At 45.7% G+C, this 26,678-nt stretch overlaps 1 protein-coding gene across 36 annotated transcripts in view; it reads left to right on the forward strand.

The window, feature by feature from the left end:
• Window positions 1–26,678, forward strand: part of CELF2 (CUGBP Elav-like family member 2) — a 555,810-nt gene that overhangs the window by 377,729 nt on the left and 151,403 nt on the right. For 35 of the 36 annotated variants that reach the window (XM_042230301.2, XM_060397192.1, XM_060397193.1 and 32 more), the window contains one exon: window positions 15,044–15,240. In XM_042230301.2, coding sequence (XP_042086235.1) covers window positions 15,044–15,240 — 197 coding nt within the window. Of the gene's footprint in view, window positions 1–14,424; window positions 14,872–15,043; window positions 15,241–26,678 lie in introns of those variants that run through there. The other variant, XM_042230303.2, reaches the window with a different exon arrangement.

The following is a 26,678-nucleotide window of genomic DNA, read 5'->3' on the forward strand; positions in this document are numbered from 1 at the left end:
TGACATCCTGCAGTCCCTGGGGTCGCGAAGAGTTGGGCACAACTTAGAAACTGAACAACAGCAACAATCCAGACGAAGACAGGGTGTGTAGAAGAGGATTTGAGCAGCCAGCTGTTCCTAGTGCAGAGGTGTAGCAGAAAGAATTGCCTTGCCCCAGAAAAGCATGGTTATGTAGTCAGCTTCAAAAAGGACCAAAGTTTGGACAGAAAAGATCATCGTGACACTTGATTCAAGACCTTGGGGCTGCAGGGCATGGGAGAAGACCTTGGGTATTCAGTTGTACGAGCTACTAAATAGTGAGAAATGTGAAGGCAGAGACTGTCTTACTCATCACTGTATACTGAGCACAGTGTCTGGCACTCAATAAATAGTGGTTAAATAAGTGAATGGAAAATATGGCCGAAGGAGTGAAATAATAGTGGGTACTGGGGCAGGGATCATTCAGAGAGTGTGAGCTGTGGGGAAGTGTGTATGATGCAGGTCTCTCTCATGTCTTCCTGTAAAGACTTTGATTTGCAAAATTGTCAACCTTTTAACTTTTCAAGGTCTTTAAGGATGTCCATGGAGGAGACGTAAAACTTTTGTTCTGTTCTTAAATCATCTTTTCCAAATAAAAGGAAACGTATTTTTCTTTCCATTTCTTTTCCTGGTGGTGGTGGTGGTTCAGTTGCTAAGTCGTGTCCAACGCTTTGTGACTCCATGGACTGCAGCATGCCAGGTTTCTCTGCCCTTCCCTGTCTTCCGGACTTTGCTAAGATTCATGTCCATTAAGTTGGTGACGCCATTCAACCATCTCATCCTCTGTCACCCCCTTTTCCTCCTGCCCTCAATCTTTCCCAGCATCACGGTCTTTTCCAGTGTGTTGACTCTTCACATCAGGTGGCCAAAGTATTGAAGCTTCAGCGTCAGTCCTTCCAGTGAATATTCAGGTTTGACTTCCTTTGGAAATGACTGGTTTGATCTCTTTGCAGTCCAAGAGACTCTCAAGAGTCTTCTCCAACTCCACAGTACAAAAGCATCAATTCTTTGGCGCTCAACCTTCTTTATGGTCCACTCTCACCTCTGTACATGACTGCTGGGAAAACCATAGCTTTGACTATATGGACCTTTGTTGGCAAAGTGATGTCTCTGCTTTTTAATGCACTTTGTAGGCTTGTCATAGCTTTCCTTCCAGGGAGCAAGCGTCTTTTAATTTCATGGCTGCAGTGATCATCTGCAGTTGATTTTGGAGCCCTAGAAAAGAAAATCTGTCACTGTTTCCCTATTTTCCCACCTATGAGGTAATGGGATCAGATGTCACGATCTTAGTTTTCTTCATGTTAAGTTTGAAGCCAGCTTTGTCACTCTCCTCTTTCACCCTCATCGAGAGGCTCTTTAGTTCCTGTTGGCTTTCTGCCATTCGAGTCTTAGCCTTAAACCGCGCTGCTCTTTGCCATTGCGCTGTATCGGCTTGTGTTTTCAGAATGCATCCACTTTACATAAATCCACAGTTGTCGGTTTGGTTTTTTTTTTCAGTTTGACATACCTCCTTGTAAATTTTCAGGTGGTACATGTTTGGCTGTAGACTAGTCAAGGATGGTTCTGAATCCTGAATTCTAGTAATCCAGTTATAGTTTTCCAGCAGCCTAGAGTCGGGGGTGGGAGGCCTGCCTCCTATCCCATCACCATGAGGTTGGATGTAGCATTTATATCTCTGGAGCCCGTGTCTTTCACAGTCAGACTTAGTGAGTTGAACTGTTAGCTTCCAAAAACAAAAGGGATTGCTTTAACCATATTATAAGAAGAAATTCTCTCCACTGCTGGATGAAATAAGGTATTTTTGAATGTCAGCTAAAGCATCATTGCGGGCTGTGACTGGTACCTCATTTTCCCCAAAAAGCAGTGCTTACTTTATCTTTTTTATTCTTGTTCACCTTGACCCACCAAACTTAAGTCACTCCAGAGGGGTCTCTCCCCACTCTCTCTTAAATGTAGATAAATCGATATTTAATTTTTAATATTCTTTCCCAGGTTTTCTGACAGGTTGTACATATGCTATAGAAATAAGCTTATTATTTGAAGCGCTGAGCTGCTCGTCACCGAAGCTTCATTAACACTGTTATCACCACCTGACATTTATCTTATAATTTTCTGGAGCTAACTTGTGTCTCCATGGAAACCCAAATTGCAATTGAAACAAGTGTGATAATAAAGGCATCCGCCAAGATTGACAGGGAGCAGAGCCTGGTTACGTCTGTTGATGGTTCCTTCCTACACCTCAAGATAGAGATTTTATGCGCAGGGGCATTGAGAATTCACTCCCACATCCTGTGTCCACCCTGACTGTGAATAGACGGCAAGTTCTACTGTGACCTCCCTGGTTCTCATGTTAGTAAGTAGGTCGCTCATTTTGACTGGCATCCTCATGAGGCGTTACAAATAATGGATATAAAACTGACGGTGTTCCCCTTTGAAATCAAAGAGGAAATTCTTGCTGGATGCTTTTGTCCCTGAAATGTTGGCCGGGCCTTCTCTCAGCAACTTGCAATACCCAGATGGGTCGCTTTCTGGGTAAGGGGAGCAACTACAGCCTTAGGTCATATGTTCCCCCTCAATACTGAGGAGCCTGTGCTCTTTTCAGTTCACGACCTCCCATCAGTTTGGTTGGTGCCTCAAAGCAAGGCGTCATGGAACTGGAGTGGGTCCAGAGTGAATTAATCTGAAATTAATTTGATTCTGAAAGACTCCATCTGGCTGTGTTTGGGAAAGGCAGTTAGACAGATATATAAACAAATGATCATCTGTATTCATTGTGCCAGATGTAGTGTCAAAAAATGAAGAAATGGCTTTAAAAAAATCAACGATGGGGAATTTTGATATGATGATATTCAGCCTCTGGAATAACAGCTTTTATAATTTTGCACATAATCCTATTTCTATTCTTATTTGTTTAGAGGGTTAGAGCTGATGGTGTGGTTTTTTTTTTTTTTTAAGAAAAAGGCAAATTAAATGTCAAAGCCTATTTTAATTGGTGATTTAAGATGATAAATGGAATTTATGACATGTGGAGAGAGAGAGAGAAGACCTATAGATTTCCAAATCAGAATGTGGTGTTTGGTATTGATTTCATCTTAGATGTGATTTACGGTTTTAAAAGCTAGCAAAGTAGAATGTCATTTGGACTTTGTCTTTTGAAATGGAGTTTTGCAGCATGACATGCCAACGTGTTTGTCTCATAGGGAGCCGTACGCAAAGAGCTGACATGCGTACAATTCTGGAGGTCGTCTTCGAGTAATTACACAAACTTGGCAACGTTCTTTTCCATTGCTTTAAGCAGACTATCAGAGAGGCAAGTATTTTGGATCGCTCTCTAGGAGTTTTGTGCGATCCCTCTAAAACCTCTCATCGCCTTTTCTTATGTTGGGACGGAAAGATGCCAGAACATTCATGGTTAGTCTCGTGAATGGTGTCACAGCCCTCTCTCATATGGGCCCTCTTTTCCGATTCTCAAACCTCAAACATCATGTTTTGTGATTATCTTAAAGAGAAACAGTTAAAGTTGGCTGCTTGATTAGGGAACAAACCATTTACTTTGGAGAAACCACCTCCCACAAAGGAAACACCTCATCTTTGCTTCAGTCCCCACCCACCCACGATTCTCTCACTTCTCCCAGCCAAAAAGGCAGGTAAAAAATTGAGCAGAAAATGTAAAGTTAAGAGCCAAAGCGTCTCAGCAAAATAGGTTGCTGCATGTGACGACCACAAATTAGGTGGTCCACAGATCTTGACTTCTGATGCTCACAGCCTTGTTAAAATGAGGAAGTAAAATCTCAGCTTCCCAGAGCCCCCCAGGGAGGGAGTCAGTCTGATCAGCTGAGTTTGTAGCTGAGTTGAAAGCTTACCCTTGAGGGCAGTAGTTCTCTTTGTTGTCTTATTTGTGAAGGAATTCTTCTTAACAATAAATTATATATTTTCGTGCATTCTTAAAGAAAATTTATTGAGCATAAGGTGACCCTTTAGATGAGACAAGGATAGTCATTATGCAGATTAATTATTCTTCTGGGCAGCTGTCCTTGGGAACTCCTGGAGAATGGAAGTCAGCCCAGCTATCTACCAACATAAAACAGGAAATCTTTGAAGAATGGATTGGGAAGCTCCTCAGAGAGCTTAAGGGGCACAGGCATCAGGTTGGAAACTTTGTGAAATATGTTTTTGACTGCTCTGATGTTCTTTGTTTAAAAAACAAACAAACAACAACAACAAAAAAACCCTTGTATTTTCCTTTGTGTGCTGCACAACTTGTGGGCTCGTAGTTTTCCCGGCTAGGGCTCGAACCCAAGCACTGGAAGCATGAAGTCTGCCACGGAAGTCCTGATGTCCTGGGGTTGGTTGGTTTGTGTTTTTCGGTATTCTGTGTTTGACATTTCACAAATAGGTGAGTTGAAGGCATTATCAAAAAAGAAAGAAATACATCTGAACCTCATAAATGGCAAATGCACGGGAATACACAAATGGATTCTGTTTCCCGATCTAAACCACAGTCATTAGTGTGACGTAATTAGTTCTTATCAACCATCAGCTTTTGATTTTCCAGATCAGTGGAAGGAAAAGCAGCACCGCTGATCTCCGTGTTTATCCTCCAGCTTCTACTGCTGGCTGCATCCCTGAGGCAGGCATTCAGGACTTAAGTTGTATTCCTTGATCACACATCGTTTTACGAACAAGGAAGGTAGTCCAGAAGCAGATTGAGGAGAGAGCAGCCTGAGATTAAATTTTGCCATTGATAAATGGTGAAATGAATAATGAATGGACAGATGATCAATATTTAACGGAAGGACAGATAGAGTTCTGAGTGCCAGGCAAACTCAAAGGTCAGTGAAATCTTTGTGCTTTCGTCCAGAGTGGGAGAGCCCCCTCAACAGTGCTGAAATGATTCTATCATCAGAGTAGTCAGAACTAGGTCAGTGGCTGCGCCAGGACAAGTGGGCCTAGCAGGCATTTAGGGGAAAACAGGCCTGACTCATAACTCATCGGTAATAGGTGTAGTGACCCCCAGATTCAGTACAGCAGTTCCAGATGGGGTCACTTGGTTCTTTACGATTGTGGTGATGAATTGTGTAGTGTGTGACAACTTTTAAGACTTCTCGCTGTGTTGGATCTGTTCATTCAAAAGACACCCCTTGTACTGAAACTGAACGCGGGGCTCTGTGCTGGCCTTCTCTGAGCACTTTTATTTAGAGCTGCCCCCTGGCACCCAGCCCCTCTCCATCTCCCTTTCCTGCTTTATCTTTTCTCCACTGAAATGCTTGCTTACAAGATTTGCTCAGTTAACTTGTTTTACACCCTGCTCTAGACTAGAAGCTCCATAAAGGCAGTTGTACCTGATCTGATTCACCGTTTTATCCCTTGCACGTTGAATAAGCCCTGAATAGCAGGCCACCTCAGGGTTATATTGAGGGAATGATTAAGACGTCTGTGTCCTCAGGCGTCCCGCAGTCTCACTGTGTGCCTGACTGGGGGCTCAGTTAATGATGGTTTCCATGGGTTGGACAGTCAGAGAATGGGCAGGTTCGGGCTGGCGGTCCCCCTGTGTCACGTTGCATGTTCTAAGATGGTATTCCTGGTCTCAGATTTGGGGTGGGGCAGGGGGCAGATTGAGGCAGTAAGGAAACAGGGAAGTTGAATGTGAAACCCAGCTGGACGAAGGGAAGACGGGAAGAGGTTATTTGTAGAGGCGCTGAGCTGGAGGTAGAGCTGGCCGTTCTGCTGACTGTCTCTAGAGAGGGTCAGATGGGAGGGCTGAACGGACGAGCCCAGGGGGAGTGATAGTGACAGGCCGGCTGGTGGGGTGACCCCAGAGGAGCTGGGCCAGAGTGAAGAGCGGCGCTGGAAGGGCCTCATGGACAGAACGGCCTCCCGGTTCCTTGGAGCAGAGGGGAGACCCTGGGCCATCCCCACGGTGTGGGTCAGCAGAGCAGATGATGGCCATCCAGTTGTGGGTCCGTGTGACGCTGTCTCCAGGCTCCAGTCCCTCATCTCAGATGCAGGGGGAGGGGAGGGGAGACCCTGAGCCACGTTCTCTCCAGGCCCAGCTTCCTTGCTGCAGTGGTTTCCTTTCCGTCTCATTGGCAACTCAGGGAACAGTACAGATTGTCACCCTGTGGCTCTCGTTACTGCAGACTCCCCTGGCAAACTGGACCACGAGGATGGAATGGGGTCACACTGCTGAACGCCAGGTCCCATGGCCAGATGAGTCCCTGCGGCTGGCTGACCATGAGCCCTTATGCACCCTCTCCTCTGGGCCTCAGGCTCTGTGGTTTGGTTCTGTATTGTACATATGGCTGGCTCTTCTCAGTGGCTGCTGGTGGCTTAAAGGCATAAGGTACACGCTTCCATTCTCTCTCCTTCAGACCCAGCACCGTTCCTGACCTACACGGCACCTGTACGTCAACACCTATGTAATAAAAGGAAAGAAAAGGGCCTTGTGGGTGAATAACTCTCAGGGGAGGGGAAGGGGGCAAAATCCCACCAAGGTGAACCCTCCACTTCTACCATCAGCATTTCTTCAGTAGATGGAGGGTGTTGTAAACCTGACCTGATTGCATTCTTTCTCTCACACACGTCAGTCGAGGCAAAATATTGTAGCCAGTGGTGGAAGCAGCAGTTATTTGCCTTGGAAAGCACAGTCGCTGGATCCCAGCTACAGGCACCAGGCACTGGGTCTGTTCTGTGTTATCACTCTCAACATAATACATCCCGTGTCTTCATCATTTGCTGCCAGAATGTGAATATGGGAGGCATTTTAGGTGAGAATCAAGCTTGGACTTCCCTGGTGGCTCAGACAGGAAAGCGTCAGTCTACAGTGCGGGAGACCTGGGTTCGGTCCCTGGGTTGGGACAATCTCCTGGAGAAGGAAATGGCAATCCACTCCAGTACTGTTGCCTGGAAAATCCCATGGACAGCGGAGCCTGGTAAGCTACAGTCCATGGAGTCGCAAAGAGTCAGACACGACTGAGCGACTTCACTTTCACTTTCCTTTCACTTTTAGGTAAGAATCAGTGTTCGCTTTGGGAAGTTCAGACCATTATTGAGTTGTCCCCCGCCTCTTGTCTTCATTTCATAATGATTCATATTTCAGTTAATTGACGTGGGGCCAAGCCAATGTCTTCTCCATCATGCAGAAGAGCCACTTGCAAGAAGTTGCCCATGCCCACAGGTGGCTTCCTCAGCATTTAGCCATGGGCAGGTGAATCAGCCTGGAAGGTGTGCCCAAGCCAGCACACCCCCGCTCTCGCCTCTGTTGGCTTCTCTGGAACATTGACCCCCGCCCCTGGAGGGGGAGGATTAATTAATGTGAGCTCCAGCAGCACTTGGGAAAGGTGAAGCCCGATATAAATCTGCGTGATGATTATTTCCCTGTTGCCATTTCTAAAGGTTCATCTACAAACTCTCCTATACGAATGCCTTCTGCTCTGCAGTCCACAGAACTCTTTCTGATAAATCCATGAGGAAAGTCAGCTCCCTTGGGCCAGGGCGGTCCAGAGCTGATACCCGACTGCCTTCCCAGCGAGGGCAGTCGTGTGTTCAGACTCCAGGGACCCCCTGGATGTCGCCACGTTTGCTTCTTTGTGGGGCTTTTCCAGCTTTCTGCTTCTTGCCAGCAGTCCAGGTGAGATAAGCTAGTGAGGTCTCCCTTTTCCTTGGTGAGTCCATACGCCCGTGTTGTGCAGTTTTCTGCTGGAATGGTTTCCTGCCGGTCAGGGTTGCACTTCATCCTGGTAACTGAATGTACAGCTTTTAGACCTGTGTCCACATGCAGTCCTGCACTGACTCCAGCCGTCCAGTGGAACACCCGTCACAAGTGCCTGCTTTCCCTGTGAATGAAATCGGTGTCCTGTCCACTCTTAATAAATTCTGTTTCTTTTCACATTTTGTCAAAGCCCAGGGGTGAACATTGTACATGTGGTTATACTTGTAGGAAACTTAGACTTTTCTTCAGAGGAGCACAGACTGATTTATTTACAATTTGGAGAAAGGCCTTGCCGTCTTCAATGATACTGGGTATTATTGGATCCATTTGATTTTCTGTAAGTTCGCCAATCCTGTTTGCAGAAGTCTCACCTCCAAGACTGAGGGCCCCGTCCTGTTACTGGTGAAGCCAGTGTGGGGCCCCATTCTGTAACTGGTGAACAGGAGACTCACAAAGCTTCAGCTGCACGTGAGAGATGATACCAGTCCCTTCCAAGTAAATATGGGAATGGCCTTGGTTTCATCGTCCGATGCTGAGAAAACTGATACCCGGAGAGTTTTGTTAAGTCTACCAGAATCTTCCAGCCATCCAGCATCTCCCTGACTGAGATGCAGCTGTGTCGGTCCACTGGCAGAGGTGCTCTGTTGAAAGGCAGTCACAGAAGATGGAGGTGTTCTTCATGGCAACCCCAAAGTGGTGTGTTTTCAAAGGGAGCTGCAGTTCCCAGAACTCAAGGCTGGGTGACAGCTGATGCCTCTTCCTAAATGGAGAGGTTAGGTTTAGAGCAGAGGGTCACGGCACTGTTGCAGGACCAGTCTCTGATACGTTCCCCCAGAGAGTGGCATGAGAAAGAACTGATGATGTGCCCCACGCACCATGTTGCCAGTCCATCAGGGAGAGAATTCTGCTCTTAAATAATACGCCACAGCAACAGGAGCAGTGTAGAAGGCTGTTAACGTGGCTCACGCTGAGTCTCACGCTGTCCCATTGCCCACCAGAAAGCCCCAGGCCCATTGCCAAGCTCTTCCTGCTTGTGCCGCACACAGCTCAGCCCTGGGCAGTTTGCTGCAGTCACCACACAAAGCCTGTTTCTTCGTGGGCTATTACCTAAGTATGCTGCTGCTGCTGCTGCTAAGTCCCTTCAGTCATGTCCAACTCTGTGTGACTCCATAGATGGCAGCCCACCAGGCTCCCCCATCCCTGGGATTCTCTAGGCAAGAATACTGGAGTGGGTTGCCATTTCCTTCTCCAATGCATGAAAGTGAAAAGTCAAATTAAGTCAGTCAGTCGTAAGTATGAGGATATTAAAAAGTGGTCCCTCGGCCCTTTAAAGGAGCAGCCTGTCCGCTGACTGCAAGGATGGGGCTGCAGCTGGGACGCCAAGCAGACCTGGCACAAGTTGAGAGAGAGGATGCTCCGGGGGCGGCCCCAAGCCACCAGCCACTCAGACGCTTGCAGAGTCAGAGAAGCAAAGAGCCATATGGGGACCATGGTGTCTCTTTGTTTTACACATAAGGAAACTGAGTGGTTACTCGATTACCTTGAGATCTCACCATTAATTTAATGCTGAGCCAAGACAAGAACCCAGGCTGGCCAGTCCACTGCCAACAGACTTAATAACTTCCTGGTGACTCAAGCATTGGTGTCATATTCCTGGCCCCTCATTTCTGTTTACCCAAAACACCTTCCTGATGCAGTGTTTTGGTGAATCTCAACTCTTTATTTATCTTTAAAAAATAAACCACTTAACATTTACATTTAGATCTTGAAGTTCATTAAAGTAAAATTTTGAAATTCGTTTTTTCAGTTGCAGTAACTTCAAGTGTGCAGTAGCCACGTGTAACCCATGGTTACCATATTGGATTGTGTAGTCTCCATTCCCATCATTGCACACAGTTGGCAGCACTGATATACAGGAAGTGCCGAGGAACAAAAAAAAGTAAGATGGATTAAAAAAGTATGGAGTAATAAAACTATTAGTAACTACCAGGGAGATTGGGCTTCACAGGTGGCTCAGTGGTTTAGAATCTGCCTACCAAGCAGGAGATGCACGTTCCATCCCTGGGTCGGGAAGATCCCCTGGAGAAGAAAATGGCAACCCACTGCAGTATTTTTGCCTGGGAAATCCCATGGACAGAGGAGCTTGGCGGGCAACGTCCATGGGGGTCACAGAAGAGTTGAACGTGACAGTGACTGAACAACCACCACCAAGGAGATTAGCTAATTTTATCCAAAATTTTTCCAAGACAAGGCGTCTTTCTGTGTTGTTTTCAGGTTGGTATATCTTCTGATGGTGACATTTTATTTCCTTTTTTCAACTTTTATAAAATTATTTATAGCCACTTGGGATTTCTCATACCCGTTTTGTAAGTTTGTTGTTCTTTCTTCCAGGCAAGAGTACTGGAGTGGGGTGCCATTGCCTTCTCCGTTGTATAGATAAGGGAGATATAATACAGAAAGTTGCCGTCCAAGGAACAAGATAAAGTATCATTTGTTTGCATTCTCCAAAAAGAAGCCTGCATTCCCTGGGCTTCGTAAAAGCTTGCATCCTGGAGTTAATAATAAGAATGCATTAAATCAGTTATTATAATGTCTGTAATATTTTGCTACTTAGAGGAACCTCAGAAGATGTTGCATATCCTCTGTTGATCTAGTTCTCTCTACTCGAAAATAGAGTAGGGGAGTAGGTCAGTGCCAGCACTTACAGCAAAGAGTAAGCACTGTCATTTTCCCCCCCAACATCATCATATTTTCATCTTGGCTCTGAGATCAATATCACCAGTGCCTGCTGGCTTAGTGCTCTCCAACTCGTGGTCCAATTCCATATGGCATCTGGCCTGGAGGAACCTTCTGTGGCTCTTTGCCAAGAGCAAAAGTAGAATTGACACCGAGGATAGTATCGTAGTTTGTAGGTAGCAGAGATGTATGGGCTTGTGTCTCAGGGCTGCCAGCGGCCACTGAATCCACAGGAAACATCACCCTCAAGAAACCCAGTTCACAGACTATTAAGCAGTAACTGTTGACCTTTGTTACTGTGTCCGGCCTCTGTGTGCTGTGTTCAGATTCTGCAGACACCTCCTCTTAGGAGTGTGGCATTGGACAGTCACTGTTCAGATTCTGCAGACGCCTCCTCTTAGGAGTGTGGCATTGAACAGTCACTGTTCAAATTCTGCAGACACCTCCTCTTAGGAGTGTGGCATTGAACAGCCACTCTACCTCTGTGCCTCTCAGTGGCTTCATTTCCAAATTGAGGATGATAATTTCATCTTTGTGGAGCTGTTGTGGTGCTCTTGTGTCCTGTACCTGGAAAAGTTGTTTGGCAAAGAGTAGGCTGTCAATAAATCTTTGAATTTGAATCTAATTCCTGCCCTGTGCTGGGGGCCGAGGATCACTAGGGAGGGTGGGAAGCGAGCTAGTCTAATTTCCTAAGTCTGAGATCAGATTGCAATAAATAGAAGGTGTTACTGAGAGTCTTAGTGAGAGTTAGGGTATCTGTTCCCATAATTACCCTTCTTTGTAGATCAAATTGATTTCCCTGTGGTCTCTAGCAAGTACCCCGAAAGGTTTAACTGTCACGCACATGATTTCTGTCTTCCTTAGAAGTATCAGCACTTATAGCCCCATGAGGACAAAAGAGTCAGTAAGTCTTCTATAGAGATGAATGTCAGCCGGGAAGAAAGTTGTAAGTCCAAAGAAGGAGGAGCTCGTGTGTTAAAACTAAGTTACCCAGGCTCCTGATAACATACTATCGGGATCCAGGGCATGGGATTCAGCAACACAGGGGTCATCAATGGGATAGGACCACTGATGCTTCGATCAGGAAGACGTGTCTTTGCTGTGAGTTTGTGTAACAGCTAGACATTGTTGGACTTAGTTAATGGATAGTCATGCTCTTAGCATTTGATGCAGACCTTTGGAACATTTGTTTGCAAAATGGGCAGGTAGTGGAAAGGATTCAGATGTGGAGGAGAGGTGCTCATTCATGGGATCCTGTGGGAGTAGAAAGGGAGGCAGTCTCTGGAGTTGGAGACGCTTTGTATGATTATGGAGAAAGTGTGGGTTGCAATATAGTCTTAATAGACTTTTAAGTTCCATACTTTGCACCCTGATTCTCACACACCAAAAGAGGAAAGATGTGTGTGTGTGTGTATTAGTGCTGCCTTTTATCTGGCAGCTAATTCCAGGGAACCGATAGGTCTTGTTCTTAGCCTTGTCTTCTCATAGATTTTTGCACAAGCTGTTTACTCACAGCCCAAAACAGACCTTATACAATACTTGGCCTCATGATGGTTTAGAAATACTCTGTGCTTTGGAGCCCATTGGGCCTGTGTTCAAATTCTACTTCTACAGTGTATAAACTGGTAATCTTAGAAAAGGAAATTATTTCTTAGATATCTGCATCTGAAAAATTTCTCATAGAAATGGTAAAAGGATTAGATAATATATGTAAAGCACCTGGCATGGTATCTGGCCTAGAAGGGCTCACTGAAAGATGCCTATTATTATTACTTAGGATATGAACTGTGTTTGAGTCCACACTAGGAAAAACTTTGGATTGAAAGTGGTCATTCATTTCTAGTGCTTCACAAGTGCCCAGAAAAGATTAACAGTGGGAACAGCTGACACCATTAGACACTTTGGACCTGGGGCCACATCCTGTAGTTAGCACATGGCTCAACAGAGGTGAAGTCTGTTTCCATCTTACAGATGAAGAGTCTGAGGCCCAGAGAGGCACAGTTAGGAAATGATGATGCCAGGATTCAAACCTCAAGTGCCAACCCGCGCCTGCATCAGGATACGAGAGGTCTAAAGGCATCTGTGAAGGATGACTGAGGGGCATGAATTTTAAATACACACTTACCAACATAAAGACCAAAAGGTGAAGCCTAAGCCCCTCTTCATGGTGTTTCTCCCTATGCACCCTAGGGAGTGTGTTTTCTTTTTTTTTTTTTAGAAAGTAGAAACGGGCCCTTGTTTGGAGACCCATGAAAGAACACTTGCTCTAGAATTCTAAGTTGAAGTATAAGGACCAGTGAGTGTGCTGCCACCTGGTCCATCTGTTGTGTTAACTCTGTTCAGAGGAGATGCAGGAGCCCCATTTTCTGAACTTCCGTTCTCTGTTAGCTGGGACCTGTGGCAACGCCTTCCTCTTTTCATTCTAGCTGATTGTCAACAGCGGTAACCACAGGCCCTTCCTGTCCCAGAAATAAGTCTTGCCACACTCTCAGATCTCAGCGAGCTGTGAGCACTACATTCTGTTCTGCGTGGGGCTCTGCCACCTCCCCCTTGCCAGAGTCAGCCCTGTGGGGTTAAAAAGTGTTTATTGAATTCCCGGAGGGCAATTTGAAAAGCAGTCGAGGTGCATGGGAAGAAGATAAACGCTCCAGCTCTAATATAAACAAGCGTTACATTACACCTAAATTGTTGAAGGAAGGTTTTGTGCTCAACATTGTATTCAGTAGAACATTTTTTTTATAACAATAAGGTTGATTAGAGAAAGCTCTGAAAGTGCTTTCAAGTTAGTCTGATTGTTTATCTCAAGGATTAAAGAAAAAAAAATAGAGTGGTAAATTGGGGGATAAGGAGAAATAGAAATTGAAGCCAGGACCTAGTTGAAGAGTATTTACCATCTTTTTCCTCTCTGGATTAAACTGAATTCAGAATTTCTCCTTTCCATAAGTTTTACTGCTGCTGTTTGTTAGCCACCAGTGTCTTTTTTTTCCCCCAAGAGCTCAGGACTAACCTAGTTTTGCAGCAAATTTAAGGTGCTCTGAGGGCTTTTGACTGAAATAAAGAAACCTACTTAAGATCTTTGAAAACCTTCTTGCTGTTACCCTAGGCTACCGTGAAGAGACCATTTTCAGTGAAGCCATAGTCCATGTGGCCATTTCTTGACCTTTTTGACTCCTGGGCTAGAGGCTGGGGTTGGGGGGCAGTCATGAACATGGCTCTGTAGGTTCTGTGTTTGCTGAATTTAAGTGCATTTTATATGTTTTCACAGACTGAGGATTAGCACTGCAAATCAGTGCTGCTCAGGGCATTCAGCCTTGTCACTTGGCAGAGTAGGTGGCTTTAGGGTGCATTGGGGGGTGGGGGGAGATGAAAAGAGTGTGTGGCTTTGCTTTATTACTTACTGCAGCTTAAAAGGTGGAGGGAACCAAGCAAATATGAATGCCTTCATCATCCTTTTACGTGTCGGTGACTAGAATTGCAGGTTCTAAACAAGCATTCTCTCTTTCAAATGAGGGTTTTGGAAAACAGCATTAAGGAAGATTGATATGTAAAAGCTTATGGTCTTTGCTCTTTGTATCAGCCCCCAAAATTTATTGAAGCTGGGAGAAGGAAAGGCAGACTTTACTCTTTTCTCTCCCAAACGTGTGATTGTTTAGAACTCAAGTGCAACATCTGGATGTCAGATATACAGAGAGCAATTTATGGAGTGTGAAAGATTTGAAATATTCAGTGTCCTTTAGCGGGAACTCAACTTTCTGGGACTGCTTTTCTTTTCCCCCTCCTATCACAAAGCAGGCAATTCTGAGATCGCCTTTGCCTCTCTGAATTAGAGCCTTTGTGCCCGGGTCCCATAAACAATGTGCTTTTTAAACGGGAGCCCCCCTCCCCGCCAGGGCCCTTTTCTCCAGCGTGGGCAGCCAATCGGGTGCACCCAGCCGCATTGCTGGAGCACTTTCTCTTCCGAGCAGCAACAACGTACTAATTTGATGCACACATGGATGCCTCGCGCGCTCTGCAAATTCATCACCAGCATCTTGCATTAGTCATCTGACGGACTGCCAAGTGTTTCATTTTCTTTTCATGTGACTTTATTATTACCACCTCTCTCCTGTCTTCCTAAAACCTTCCGAAAGGGGTGGAGGGGGGTGGTGGGAAAGGCAGCAGAAATCCAGCCTTGCCTTTCTTTCCACATGAGAGCCAGTGTGAGACTGATAACGCTGCGGATGCGTTGATGGCAGCCTCGCGGAGCGAGACCTGCACTTAACTTGCAGCTGCCTCCCGAGCCGGGTTTCAAGATGTCCACGCCCCGGGTGACACCCGGTGGGGCGCTGCCCCGGGCTCAGGCGGCGGTGCCGAACAGCAGCCTGCAGTGAGAGCCCGCGCTGCGGCCGCCGAGGAGCAACCTAATGGTGCCTGTGCTTTGTTTTAGTTCATCACATTTCCACGACTCATTAGGCACTTTGCCCCGTGCTCCTCTTCCTCCTCCTTCCGCCTCCCCGCCCCCACCCCACCCCCGATTTTTTGTCTTCCTGTCCCTCGCCCTGCAGCCCTAACTCTGGCTCCCGCTTCCCTTTTTGACAGTAACGGCACAGCCAACAAGATGAACGGCGCTTTGGATCACTCAGACCAACCAGACCCAGATGCCATTAAGATGTTTGTCGGACAGATCCCCCGGTCCTGGTCAGAAAAGGAGCTGAAAGAACTTTTTGAGCCTTACGGAGCCGTCTACCAGATCAACGTCCTCCGGGACCGGAGTCAGAACCCTCCCCAGAGTAAAGGTACAGACAGCAGGGCGCCCGCGCGTGGGGTCGGGGCGTGCAGGCCAGGCCTGCGGGGGGTGGGGTGGGGGTCCTGGTTATTCGCGGGAAGGGAGGAGGCTGAGAAAGACCCGCCCCGCCGCCCCTGTGCCCCGTGGCCAACGGGGCTCCTCCCAGCGCCCCTGCCTGCCTCCCGGACAGGTGGACCAGCTGGCCTCGGATGCAGGGAGGGAGGAGCAGGGGGCGGCCGCGCCTCTCTCCAGGCGCGTGATTCCTCCCTGAGGTCACTTTCTAGGCAGCACAGGCTCTTCTGGGCAGAGTGGCTAGCCTCTCAGAGGAATAGTGTTTCTTAGCCTTGCATTTCAGGAGCTCTTTCTACCCCCCCACTTTTATGTTACTGCCGGTGTAATTACAATTGCATTTCACTTTTCCGTAGCCTGTGGGGATCTTGAAGTACCCTAGAAACAGCAATAAGCACTGGCGTAAGGAATAAAGGGTACACTTCTAGGAGGGACATTAATTCTTGGGGTCTAGGTGGAGATCATTAAATGAAGTGTGCCTTTGGGGAGAGGGAAGTAGCACCCTAGCGGCCTGAAATAGTTAGCGCACCTTCAGAAACGCTTGTGGTTTACGCCCTTAGCAGTGGTAAGATTCACGTGTGCAATCTGTAGGCTGTCATTGCCTCCATTTTAAGATGAGGGTGATGGGGAGGGAGGCACCATTCTTAAATAGAGGCTGGAAACGTCTGTCCAGGCTGAAGCTTCTGGATATTGGAGTCACCCATCGTGAGCTCTGTGTAGAAATGAACTTAGGGTATCTCCTCTGCTGCTACCATCTGTTCTCTGTCCATGTTTCAACCTCACTTCGATAATTGTTTCTCTCTTTTGGATCTTTTGGTCTTCCTACCCAGGGCTCCTCCATCTCTTTGTGAGTCTCACAGTTGCTGTTTCCCTGCACCTGAGTACTTCTGTCTGGCTTGTTATCTTTTTTCTCTGCCTCCTCTTATAAGAGGTTCTGTAAGCTCAATGTATGGCTTGTGCACACTCTTTAATTGAACACAGGAACATCAGCCCATTCTCGTCTCTGAGCCTCTTCCTTACTGTCAAGGCAAAGGACTACTAAGTCATTGTTGGAACGCTGACGTTCTGACTCCGAGAAATGTTGGGCTGTCTCTCGTTCCCTGTAGTTGCTGAGGTCTGATAGGACTTTTTGGAAATGTTTGAGAAATTTTGAAACCCCTTGTTGTTGCTGTTCAGTCATTCAGTCATGTCTGACTCTCATGACCCCGTGGACTGCAGCACGCCGCCAGGCTTCCCATTCATCACCATCTCCCAGAGCTTGCTCAAACTCATGTCCATTGAGTGGGTGATGCCATCCAACCATCTTGTATTCTTTTGCCCCCTTCTCCTCCTGCCTTCAGCCTTTCCCAGCATCAGGGTCTTTTCCAGTGAGTCAGCTCTTTGCATCAGGTGGCCAAAGTAAAACCCCTGGATCATGTCTATTTTATAAAGGTGAACAGGCATGCCTTCAGATTATGTTTATAGGACTCTCCTTTTCTATCTCAAAAACTGTCATGTAACACCAAGAGTGTTTTCAGAAGAATGTATAGAAGAATTTTGTCACCACATACTTGATTGTCCCATAATTTGAAATATATAAATTAGGTATCTCAAAGTCAAGAGGGTTAAAAATATCACAAATAGGGCATATCCCTAATATTGATCATATTTCTAAACTCTTTACTGACCTATTTCCCAAATGGAGAAGACTAGAATGTGTTTTAATATTTTTAAAGCATCCAAAGACAGTATAATGAATGGGCTGAAGCTGAGGACTTAGCTAAGAAGGGCCCTCCCACCTTCTGGAATAGCCCCCACAGAAAACTAGGCTGTCGGCAGTAAACAGGTGCTTGGGATTCAGTAACCGCAGTTCATCCTTGACTAGGAAAACATGTCCGCAAATTTCAGTTTATTCAGCATTTTTCAAAATGACTTCTGACACAATGATCAAAGCTTTATTGCTACAACACCTGGTTACGTGCATTTTAGCTTTTGATTACACGTGTCCTACTTTAGCCAAGAAGACCTTTCTCTAAGTCAAGTAAGTGTCTGTGCTTGGCCTAGTTCTTATACTATTTGCTCTCTTTTCCCCCATGTTCCTCTGAGCAGTATCTTTACCAGGCTATATTTGTAAGTTTATATTGTAACTTCATTCACTCAATCTTATAACTATTAAAATAGTTTGTATCAGCCCACAGTCTTGGAGAGAAAGGGAGACCTGGCAAGGGGACTTACTTTTTTCAGCCCATGCTGTGTACCAGGCTCTGTGTTAGGAGCTTTGTATGTGTGTGTGTTAGCCTCTCAGTCATGTCTGACTCTTTGTGACCCCATGGACTGTGTAGCCCACCAGGTTTCTCTGTCCATGGAATTCTCCAGGCAAGAATAATGGAGGGCATTGCCATTTCATTCTCCAAGAGCTTTGTATAGTTATCTCATTTAATTCTTACTGGAATCCTGAAAGCAGATGGTCCTAGTCACATTTTACAGATGAGGAAAATGAGGATCACAAAAGCCTAAGAGATGTAGCCTAGTTTACCCAGCTAGTAAGCATCAGAGTAGAAATTTCAGCCCAGTTCATCTGTCTTCACAGGCCACCCCATCTTACTTCTCAATGAGATGAGGCTGCATCCAGCCTTGAAAGTGAAAGTGTGTTAGCCTCTCAGTCATGTCCAACTCTTTACAACCCCATAGACTATAGCCTGCCAGGCTCCTTTGTCCATGGGATTTCCCAGACAAGAATACTGGAGTGGGTTGCCATTCCCTTCTCCAGGGGATATTCCTGACCCAGGGATCAAACCTACGTCTCCTGCTTTGCAGGCAGATTTTTTACTGCTTGAGCCACCAGGGAAGCCCTTGGTCGGCTTTATTTCAGGGTTGGGTAAGAGGCCCTTTCTCTAAGGGTTCCCCAAGTGAGAGGCAGGAATTTTGCCCTTCAAGAACAGGGTTGATTTTGCTTCTGTCTTTGTCCTTAGTTTTTGTACTCCTGGGTTGAGATTATACATCACTACAACTCATGGCATCATGGGATAGAAGTCACAGCTGAAATCATTCAGGGCTTACCTTTGCAAATATAGGTCAGTTCCCAGTACTGTGAACTCCAGGTCTCACATCAAATATTGCTTGAAGTACATGGGCTGTCAGCCAAAGCTTGGAAGGGTTTTTGTTATACAGACATCTCTGTTGTAACGGTGTTTGTTGTGATGGGATTTGAGCTGTATAATGACATTCCTCTTGGAGGATTACAGCCCTTAGCCGCTTACGCATAGAGATCAACCATCACCACTTTTCCTTACACAGAGACCCAAGCGTGTCATGCGTTACCTTTGTGTTCATAGGTAAAACAATGAGCCCACATTTACACTGGTCCTGACTCTATTAACATAGTAAAATTGTCCTGCTTTCCTGCGGCTGATGTCAGAGCCTCAGAAATTAGAAATTTGGAGGCTTTCTCTAAACATGGTTTAAATTATCGAAGGCTTTCAGGGTGGCCTTGATGCATTGCAGTACTGACATCAGTGGTTCCAAAGAAGGAGACAAAATCAGGCATTTACCTATTTAATCTTGAGGAATAAAAACTTTTTTCTATCTTTGAAAATATCCTTTAAGGAAACCTAAACTGTTTCTTCTCCTACATAAGTGTATGTGTTCACTGAGCAGCCTCAGCAACTCTGGAGAACCTGGCTCAGTAAACCATCAGACCTCTGAGGTCCTAGGAAGAGCGTGTTTTGTTGAGCAGTTATTGGTCGAGTAAAGATAGTGAGGAATACTATATAGTAGTTAAGAGATGGCTTTTGACCTCAACAAACCTCAGTTCAGTTTCTAGTTCCATCGCTTACTACATGCTGGCCTTGAGCACGTTACTTAATCTCAGCTGACAAGGGAGACAGTGCCCAGTGGGTTGCTGAGATGGAGAAATCACAGGCTTTGCGCAGAACTGGACTGCGGTAGGAGCTCACTATGGTGCTGGTTGTTACGACAGTTATTAGTATCGTCACTGTCCCTGAGATCTAATAGGGACAGTGAGGCAGATAAATACACAGGTTGCTGTGATGTAAGAGAATGAGATAAGAAGAAAGAAGAAAGAGATGAGCATATTTGAATTGTAGGGGTTCAGAGGAGGCATGAATAACTTGCAGCTAAAGAAATGGGACAAAATCGCATCCTTACCAAGTCTTGAAAAAAACGATAAGATTTGAGTAAGTAAAGACATCACCAACTCAATGGACATGAATTTGAGCAAACTCCGGGAGCGAACAAAGGACAAGGAAGCCTGGTATGCTGTAGTCCATGGGGTCACAAAGAGTGGAACACAACTTAGTGACTGAATAAACAAATAAAGACAATCTTGAACATGCCAGGAGATGGACTGGCCTGATTCTGGTGTGGAGAGGAGAACATGCAGGTTGGGTTCTGGGAACTGTGCATTCTCCCAGAGTCCAGAGAAAATGTGAAATATGGAAAATGAAGGAAGAGGGGATGATGAGGAGGCTTAGAAATTAAGGCTAGGGTCAGTTGCTAAGAGCTTATATCTCAGGCTAAAATATTTGCGTTTTATTTCTTAGAGAGCCAAGGGACTGGGAAGGTATTTCAGCAACAGGGAGGGTGGCCAGGACCCTGGTGGCCTGTGTCAGGGAGTCCATGGAGCCTAGACAGGACACTGTCATGGCAACGGAGAGGAAGAAACCAAGTCACCTAGATGTGAGCATGTGGGAGGAAGTGGACTTGAGAACCCTTTTGGGGCGGTAACAGTTGGGAGGTTGTGGCCTACCTGGGGAAGGAGTCAGCAGGTGGGAGCTGACAGGGAGCCAGGTGGTCAGTTTAATCTTGATCATATCGAGTCTGAGGTGGCTCAGAAGAGTCGAGCAGAATGTAGGCCAAGGAAAGTGGTCGTATTTGATGATTGGAGGACCTGGGAGCGTTTCAGGAGGATGGGGGAGGTTGGGAGAGGGATCATGTAGGTTTCCATGTGGGGCTATGGGTGGAGACTACCTTTTCTGGGAGTCAGACAATGAAAGGAAAAAAAGCTTAGATGCAGCACTATTTTTTTTTTTTTTTTGAGCCAAAGGTAAGAAGATAGAATGAAAAAAGTTAGTGCAAGGTAGATGGGGCTCAGGGTCCTGGAAGGGATGCAAGGAGTGGCTGAAGAGCACGTGTCAGCAGGTGGAGAGATGCTTTAGTCGAGACAGTGGGGCTATTGGGACGAAGTAACACCAGAGTGAATTTTGGTCTAGTGGAGGGAGATGAGACTCGGTACACATGCCCTTGGACTTCTCAGAGAAGTCTGGGTGGAATCAAAGACTTAAGAAGAAAAGGTGTGAAATAACTGCCTTGGAAAATCCAGTAGGGAAAGAACAAGGGGATTATTTTTTTTTTAATTTTTTAACTTTAATTGGAAGTTAATTATTTTCAATATTGTATTGGTTTTGCCATACATCAGCATGAATCCGCCACAAGTATACATGTGTTCCCCATCCTGAACCCCACTCCCGGATTATTGAACTTGGAGGAGAGTGTGGTCACCCTCAGGTTGTGGCTGTTTACAGCGGGCCCTGGCCATTGTAGTTCTCTGTCCATCAGTGAGTGAGCCCGAGAGATGCGGCTGGAGGTCAGGAAGGGTACTCGTTGCATCAGGATATTCACTGACATCTCAGGCGGGGAAGCTGGTGAAAACATAGGGTAGCTGGTCTGGGAGAAGGAAGAGCTGGGGAGTGGAGGTGGTGAGTGACATACAGTGGGAGCTTGCGGGAATGGTGTCCAGTAACACCCAACTCAGAACCTGTAAGTGGTACATAAATTTGTGTGCCTTGGACCATCACTCTTGCAGTTTCCATTTTAATCAGAATTACACCCTAGGATCCCAGCACCCTGGAAAAACCTACTCTCTAATGAATGCTAAATTATATTTCTCTGAGCTCCACCAGTTGGGTATTATTATTCTGATTTTACTGGAAGGAACTCTTCAGACTCTGTGCTGAGTGACCAGAATAGTCATTTGATGATTGAGATGGGGAGGCAGAAGCAGACCCTTGGCCCTGACCAGTGCCTCGCCCATCGCAGTTTTACTGTCTCTCTTTGACTTCTCAGCTGAGAGAGAACCAGGAACAGGAAGTTGCCTGCGTTGACTAGTGCTCCGTGGCAGAGGCCTGAAAAACAGAACTTCCTTTTTTCTTGAAATGTGCTCAGGGTTCATGGCATAACCACCATGCAGCTACAGCCCTTCCAGCGCTGCGAGTCCAGGGTGGGTGGAATAAAAGTCACATTCACCGCTGCTCAGGGAAGGGGGATTACCTTTAAGCTTCAAAAGAGCAGCTTTTGCCCTTTCATCTCCTGGTTGGTCAGGCTGCAGTTGGAGAGGTGCCAGGGCTCGCTTTGGGTGATTTCATCCTTTTCTTTTCCCTCCACTGATCTTAGGTGATAGAACATGAGTTGCTTTTTTCCTTATTTCAGTCTTCAGGAATTCATTCATAAAAATCTACATTCATCCTCCTCTCTTCCCAGTTCAATACGATGGAAAAGTTTTCATGGAGAATGAGATGTCAAGGAATGAACAGAGGAGGTGAAGAGGAGGAAGAGAAGGGTGGAAAGCACCAAAGCTAATTGTCTTTATTTCAGAATCTGGCAAGACAGCCTAGAGGCTAGAACATTCCTCTGGGCTCAAATGAGAGCAGGCCCTGGAGCCATTTGACTTAAAACTGGTGTTTATTATCGTGGACTAGTCTAGAGAGAACCAGCTTCAATCTCTGTACCTTTGCAGGGAGTGATAATGCCTACCTCCAAGTTGTATATATTCAGTGGGAGGACAAAGCAGTGGGATGCTGCTGGTAGACTCCAGAGGGAGTTGATCATCTTTTAACCTTCCAAGTCTTCTTCAAAATGTGCAAGGCTTGTGAAGAGCACCTTCAACCTTGTTATTTGAGGAAGAATATTGAGGGGCTGGAGTGGGAGCAGAAAGGCTCATTTTCATGTTCCTTGCCTTTGCTTTCTTTCCTAAAGATGCTCAGAAACTTCCCTTGAGTAGTGAAAACGTCCTTGGAGCCAGTTTATTTCAACACTTTCCTCTCAAAATCGGTAACTGAGAAAGATTTCAGAACGCAGGAAGATGAACCAGTTTTACATTTTTAATGGACACAGGGATAGGATCTCTGCCCTGAATTTCTTTCAGATGAGGGTGGCAGGCTGCCCTAGATTGTCTGGGTGCTTTCACTCTAAATTAACTTTATGTTAACAGAAATTGCTGTGTAGCGTATCATGACATCCTTTCATTGTTGTCTGACCGAGGTCCTGCAGGATAAATATGAGATGCAGTCAGAGGCTTTATATTCAAGCCTGCAGGAAGTTTTATCACGTCCTTGGGAGAGGTAGATTCATCAGATTTAGCATACGGTTATATTTTTTAAAAAATTAACAATTCAGTCTTTTGAAATAGGGAGTCTTAAATTATTATAGCTTATGTAGACCACACCCAAGGAACTGATTGAGATAAATGAGAGAGAAATGTTACGTAAGCCTTGATGAAATCATAGTGAGAAGGAATCCTTTTAAATACCCCCATACTCCATGCCCAGAGATTGGGCTATACTTGTCTACCTCAGCCTGAATTTCCATTATTTATATCAGAAGGGCGGCATCTACCCCAGCAGATAATAATCTGTCCTGGGTACATTTTGATCCTTATATCTCTGGAGGGAAGAGAGAGGAAGAAGGGGCAGGAGAGAAATCCAGAGGACACACAGAGACCGGGCCAGGATCAGAGAAGAAATGAAATTAACCGAAGGCTGCTTCTCACCATTTTGTTTTCTTCCCCTCTGTCTGGTACATGAGCTGCTCCCCAGTCATTTTGTCCTCTGTAGATTTGTATTTCTGGAATTAAAGTGTCAAAAGAATAAAGAAAACAGGCTCTAAACAAAAGGAGAATGGGCCCTTGGGGTAGAAATTTGCCATAAACTATAAACCTAGGGCTTCCTGGCTTCTGTTTGAATCCCTCCAACACATGTTTGAGGCTGACTGAAAAAGCCAAGTTTAGGAGGCCTCACGACTCACAATCCCCACGGATGCATTGATAGTTTTCCTGCCTGGAAGTCTGACTTGCCTTTGTATTTGCACCCAAGGAGATTTCTCCACATCAGAGATTCTCCACCATCTGTTGCGCAGTTGTACCGCCCTGGGTCACTGTGCTGTGGGTTATTATGAAACCAGTCCTTGGAAATGGGAAGTCCAGCGTCCTAGCCAGAAGGAGAAGTGCTCTCCCTGGGTGGTGCTGCTGGCTACTCTGCACGGCACAGGCCTTGCCTGGGAATGGCCTTAGCATGACCTTGGCTCCTCTCTCTCTCACTCCAAGGACCCCAAATAGTCAGGTCATCGGATGGAAAGGTTGACTTTCCTCCTCCTTACATCTTGGCTTCTAATTAAAATTTCCAGTCAGCCATGGTTATGGCCTATTTTAGAAGTGTTTAGAAATGCTAGCACTAAAAATATAAATAAAATCATTACATACTTTATGAAGCATTAGCTCTATAGATAATATATTATCTTTAGTCATCCCAACCATGATAAAAATATACCATGTTGTTAGCAAAATTAGCTTCCCCCCACCCGTTTTTTAACCTTGTGTTTGTAGATTTTCTTAAAAGACTGGATTTTCACTCTTGGACCTGTGATACCAAATGCTACCATAATTTAGGCATGAGATTTTTATTCCTTGTCCAGTTTCACTGATCCTGAGACAGTCCATTCTCATGTTTTGTTATCTGATATTGGCTAGTCCAAACCTCTTGCTAGAACAATCCTCCTTCCCATTGGACATAAGTGATTATGTCCAGGATTACCCATCATGAATAAATGCAATCATTGTGACCTCCAAAACCAACAGAAACCAAACAAGGATGAAAATAGAGTTGGTCAAATGGGGAAAAGTAGAATGCTAAAATAATGAGTTACCAAATGATTGATATGGGTTTTTTAATAGGCTCTGGTAGCAGAAATGATAGATGACAGTGTTGGTCAAAAGAATTGAGTATGTTCTGACCCATCATCTGAAATGCAGGGAAAAATCATTTAGAAATTAGGTATCTCACTAGAGAATGTGCAATGAACTAGACCAGTTAAATATAGTAAAGAATCAGGGACTTCAGATGTCCAAAGATATTTTCAAATCTGCTTTGATGAGTACATGTGCTAGAGAAAGGAGCACAGAAAAAAAGCCATGTGTGGAATGATGTATTATGATTTCTCAAGCCCGTTTTTCACTGAGTCACGTAGACAAACAGCAAGCAAAGAAGTAGGTTTGCTCTAAATGGAAAAGCGAGTTATTTGGCTGAAGAGGGACAGGTTATAATGGTAGGAAAAAAAAATCTAGTGGTTCTAGGAGAATGGGGATGGCAATCTGAACACCACAGGAATTGATATTAGGATCAATACTTTTTCACTTTCTGTGTAAATGACTGAGAAAGATGTCCCCACTATAGTATCCATGTTCTTTCATTAGTTCAAATTGGAGAAACCCAACTGGAGAAGTATACCTGGGGCAGGGATCAGTTGGAAGAGTAAAGGAATATAATTTTCTCATTTCTATTAGAGAATCATGAATTGGAATTAGAGAAGTGAATCAAGAGATTGAAAGAGAATATCTACCCATCACACTCTTTCAGTGACCCAAAATCTGAGTCATTGTAAAATGTTTTGGGGTGTATTAGATGTTTATAGAACAAGTTCAGAACCTACATGTGGGTGGAGACCTGTCTCTTCAAAACTGTCTTCAGGGTCCTCTGTGCTGTTTGTGGCCTCTTGCCAGCCAGTTCTTGTTGCCTTCTTTTCAGTTTTAGGTGAAAAAAAGTACCTCCCAAACTCCCTGTAGTTTAATGGAAACCACATCATAGTTGTATAGAGTGATCAGGTCAGTGGAGAGGGGAAGAGGCATAAAAAAGGCTTCTGATGAGTGAATGGTCCAAATGGTTCCCCAAAGGCTAAATGTTCCAAAGGAAGATGCCAGACGCCCAGTGTTAAGGAACAAGTAACTCACCCCTTTGCACAGAGCTTTTTGCTCGTATATAGGCCATGGTGCCTCATAGGAGGAACTGTTATTGAAGTTCCATCAAGGAGATGAGCACACTTCAGAGGCAAAGCAGCACGAATCACAAAAGTCCAGGAAGGTGCTCCCGTCTGGAGAGGTCCCAAAGGTGAACTTGAAAGGCCCGAGAGCATGGAGTCATGAGGATGAAAAGAGAGAAAGGCTGCAGCCAAACGTAAAAAGATGGACTGTGCTCTCCAAAATAAAGAGAGAATGTGGTTGAAGTTTGGGAGATGCTAAGGTACAGAGTGAGGCTATGTATAGATAAGCTCTTTCAATTATTGCTGAACCCCAGGATTCTGGGGCTTAGCCTTAAAATGTTGGTGCAGCAGGCCAGGTGTAGAGTTGGAGCAAACTTTTACACAGAAGAGGTGGTGAACTTAGAGAAAAGGATGAAAGTTAGGGCAAGGATGGGGACAGCTGCTTCCAGCACCCCCCAGGAGTAGTCCTTAGATAGGTGCTCCCCACCGGGACCTTGTGCCTCCCTCTTTTGTAAGAAGGATCTGGAGCTTAGGGTAACCTTGAAAGCCCCAGGTCCCATTTAGTGTGGAATTTTAATGTCCAACAGAAAAGATAAAAAATGTGGCCCAGGAAACTAGCCACACATTTACCCACGGACCCGTCACACGGCAATAAATGTCCATCAGTACCTACTGTGTGTGGACTTCCCAGGTGGCTCAGCGATGCAGAAGCCACAGGAGATACAAGTTTGATCCCTGGGTCGGGAAGATCTGCTGGAGGAGGGCATAGCAACCCCCTCCACTATTCTTGCCTGGAAAATCCCATGGACAGAGGGGCCTGGCAGACTACATCCACGGGATCGCAGTCAGACACACGCCTACTGTGTGCCGGGCATTGTACTTAACTGCTGTAACGTAGAGATGAGCAGGCCGTGTTCTTGGCCCCACCAGGAGAGAAAGCATTGACTGGCAGTAAAGGGAGGACTACCTGAGTCCTTTAGAAACATGCAGGCAGCTTGGGGTCATCACCGACCGCTTGGGGGGTGTGTGTGTTGACTCTTTCAGAGCAGACGCTCAGGAGGCCTCGTGAACCGAGCACCCCGTGCCGTGTGTTCAGCAGTGATGGAGCGGGGGTTGGGGGACCCCGAGGTTGTATGATGGTGGGAGTCTGAGGTTTTTTCTTTTCAGCCACGCACTCCCCCCCCCAAGTACGCCCTATCCCCTTTTTTCTCAGCCTTATTTTTCCTTCTTTCTCCTCCCTGTAGGGGGTTGAGGACGAGATCAGCCTAAGTGTAACTCCGTCAGCTTTGCTGAGGGTTCTCCGTTCCATCCAAGGGCACACAGTTTGCAGCCCCCTGTTGGCATGACTGAGGC

This window comes from Ovis aries, chromosome 13, assembly GCF_016772045.2.
Source record: "Ovis aries strain OAR_USU_Benz2616 breed Rambouillet chromosome 13, ARS-UI_Ramb_v3.0, whole genome shotgun sequence".
NCBI lineage: Eukaryota > Metazoa > Chordata > Mammalia > Artiodactyla > Bovidae > Ovis > Ovis aries.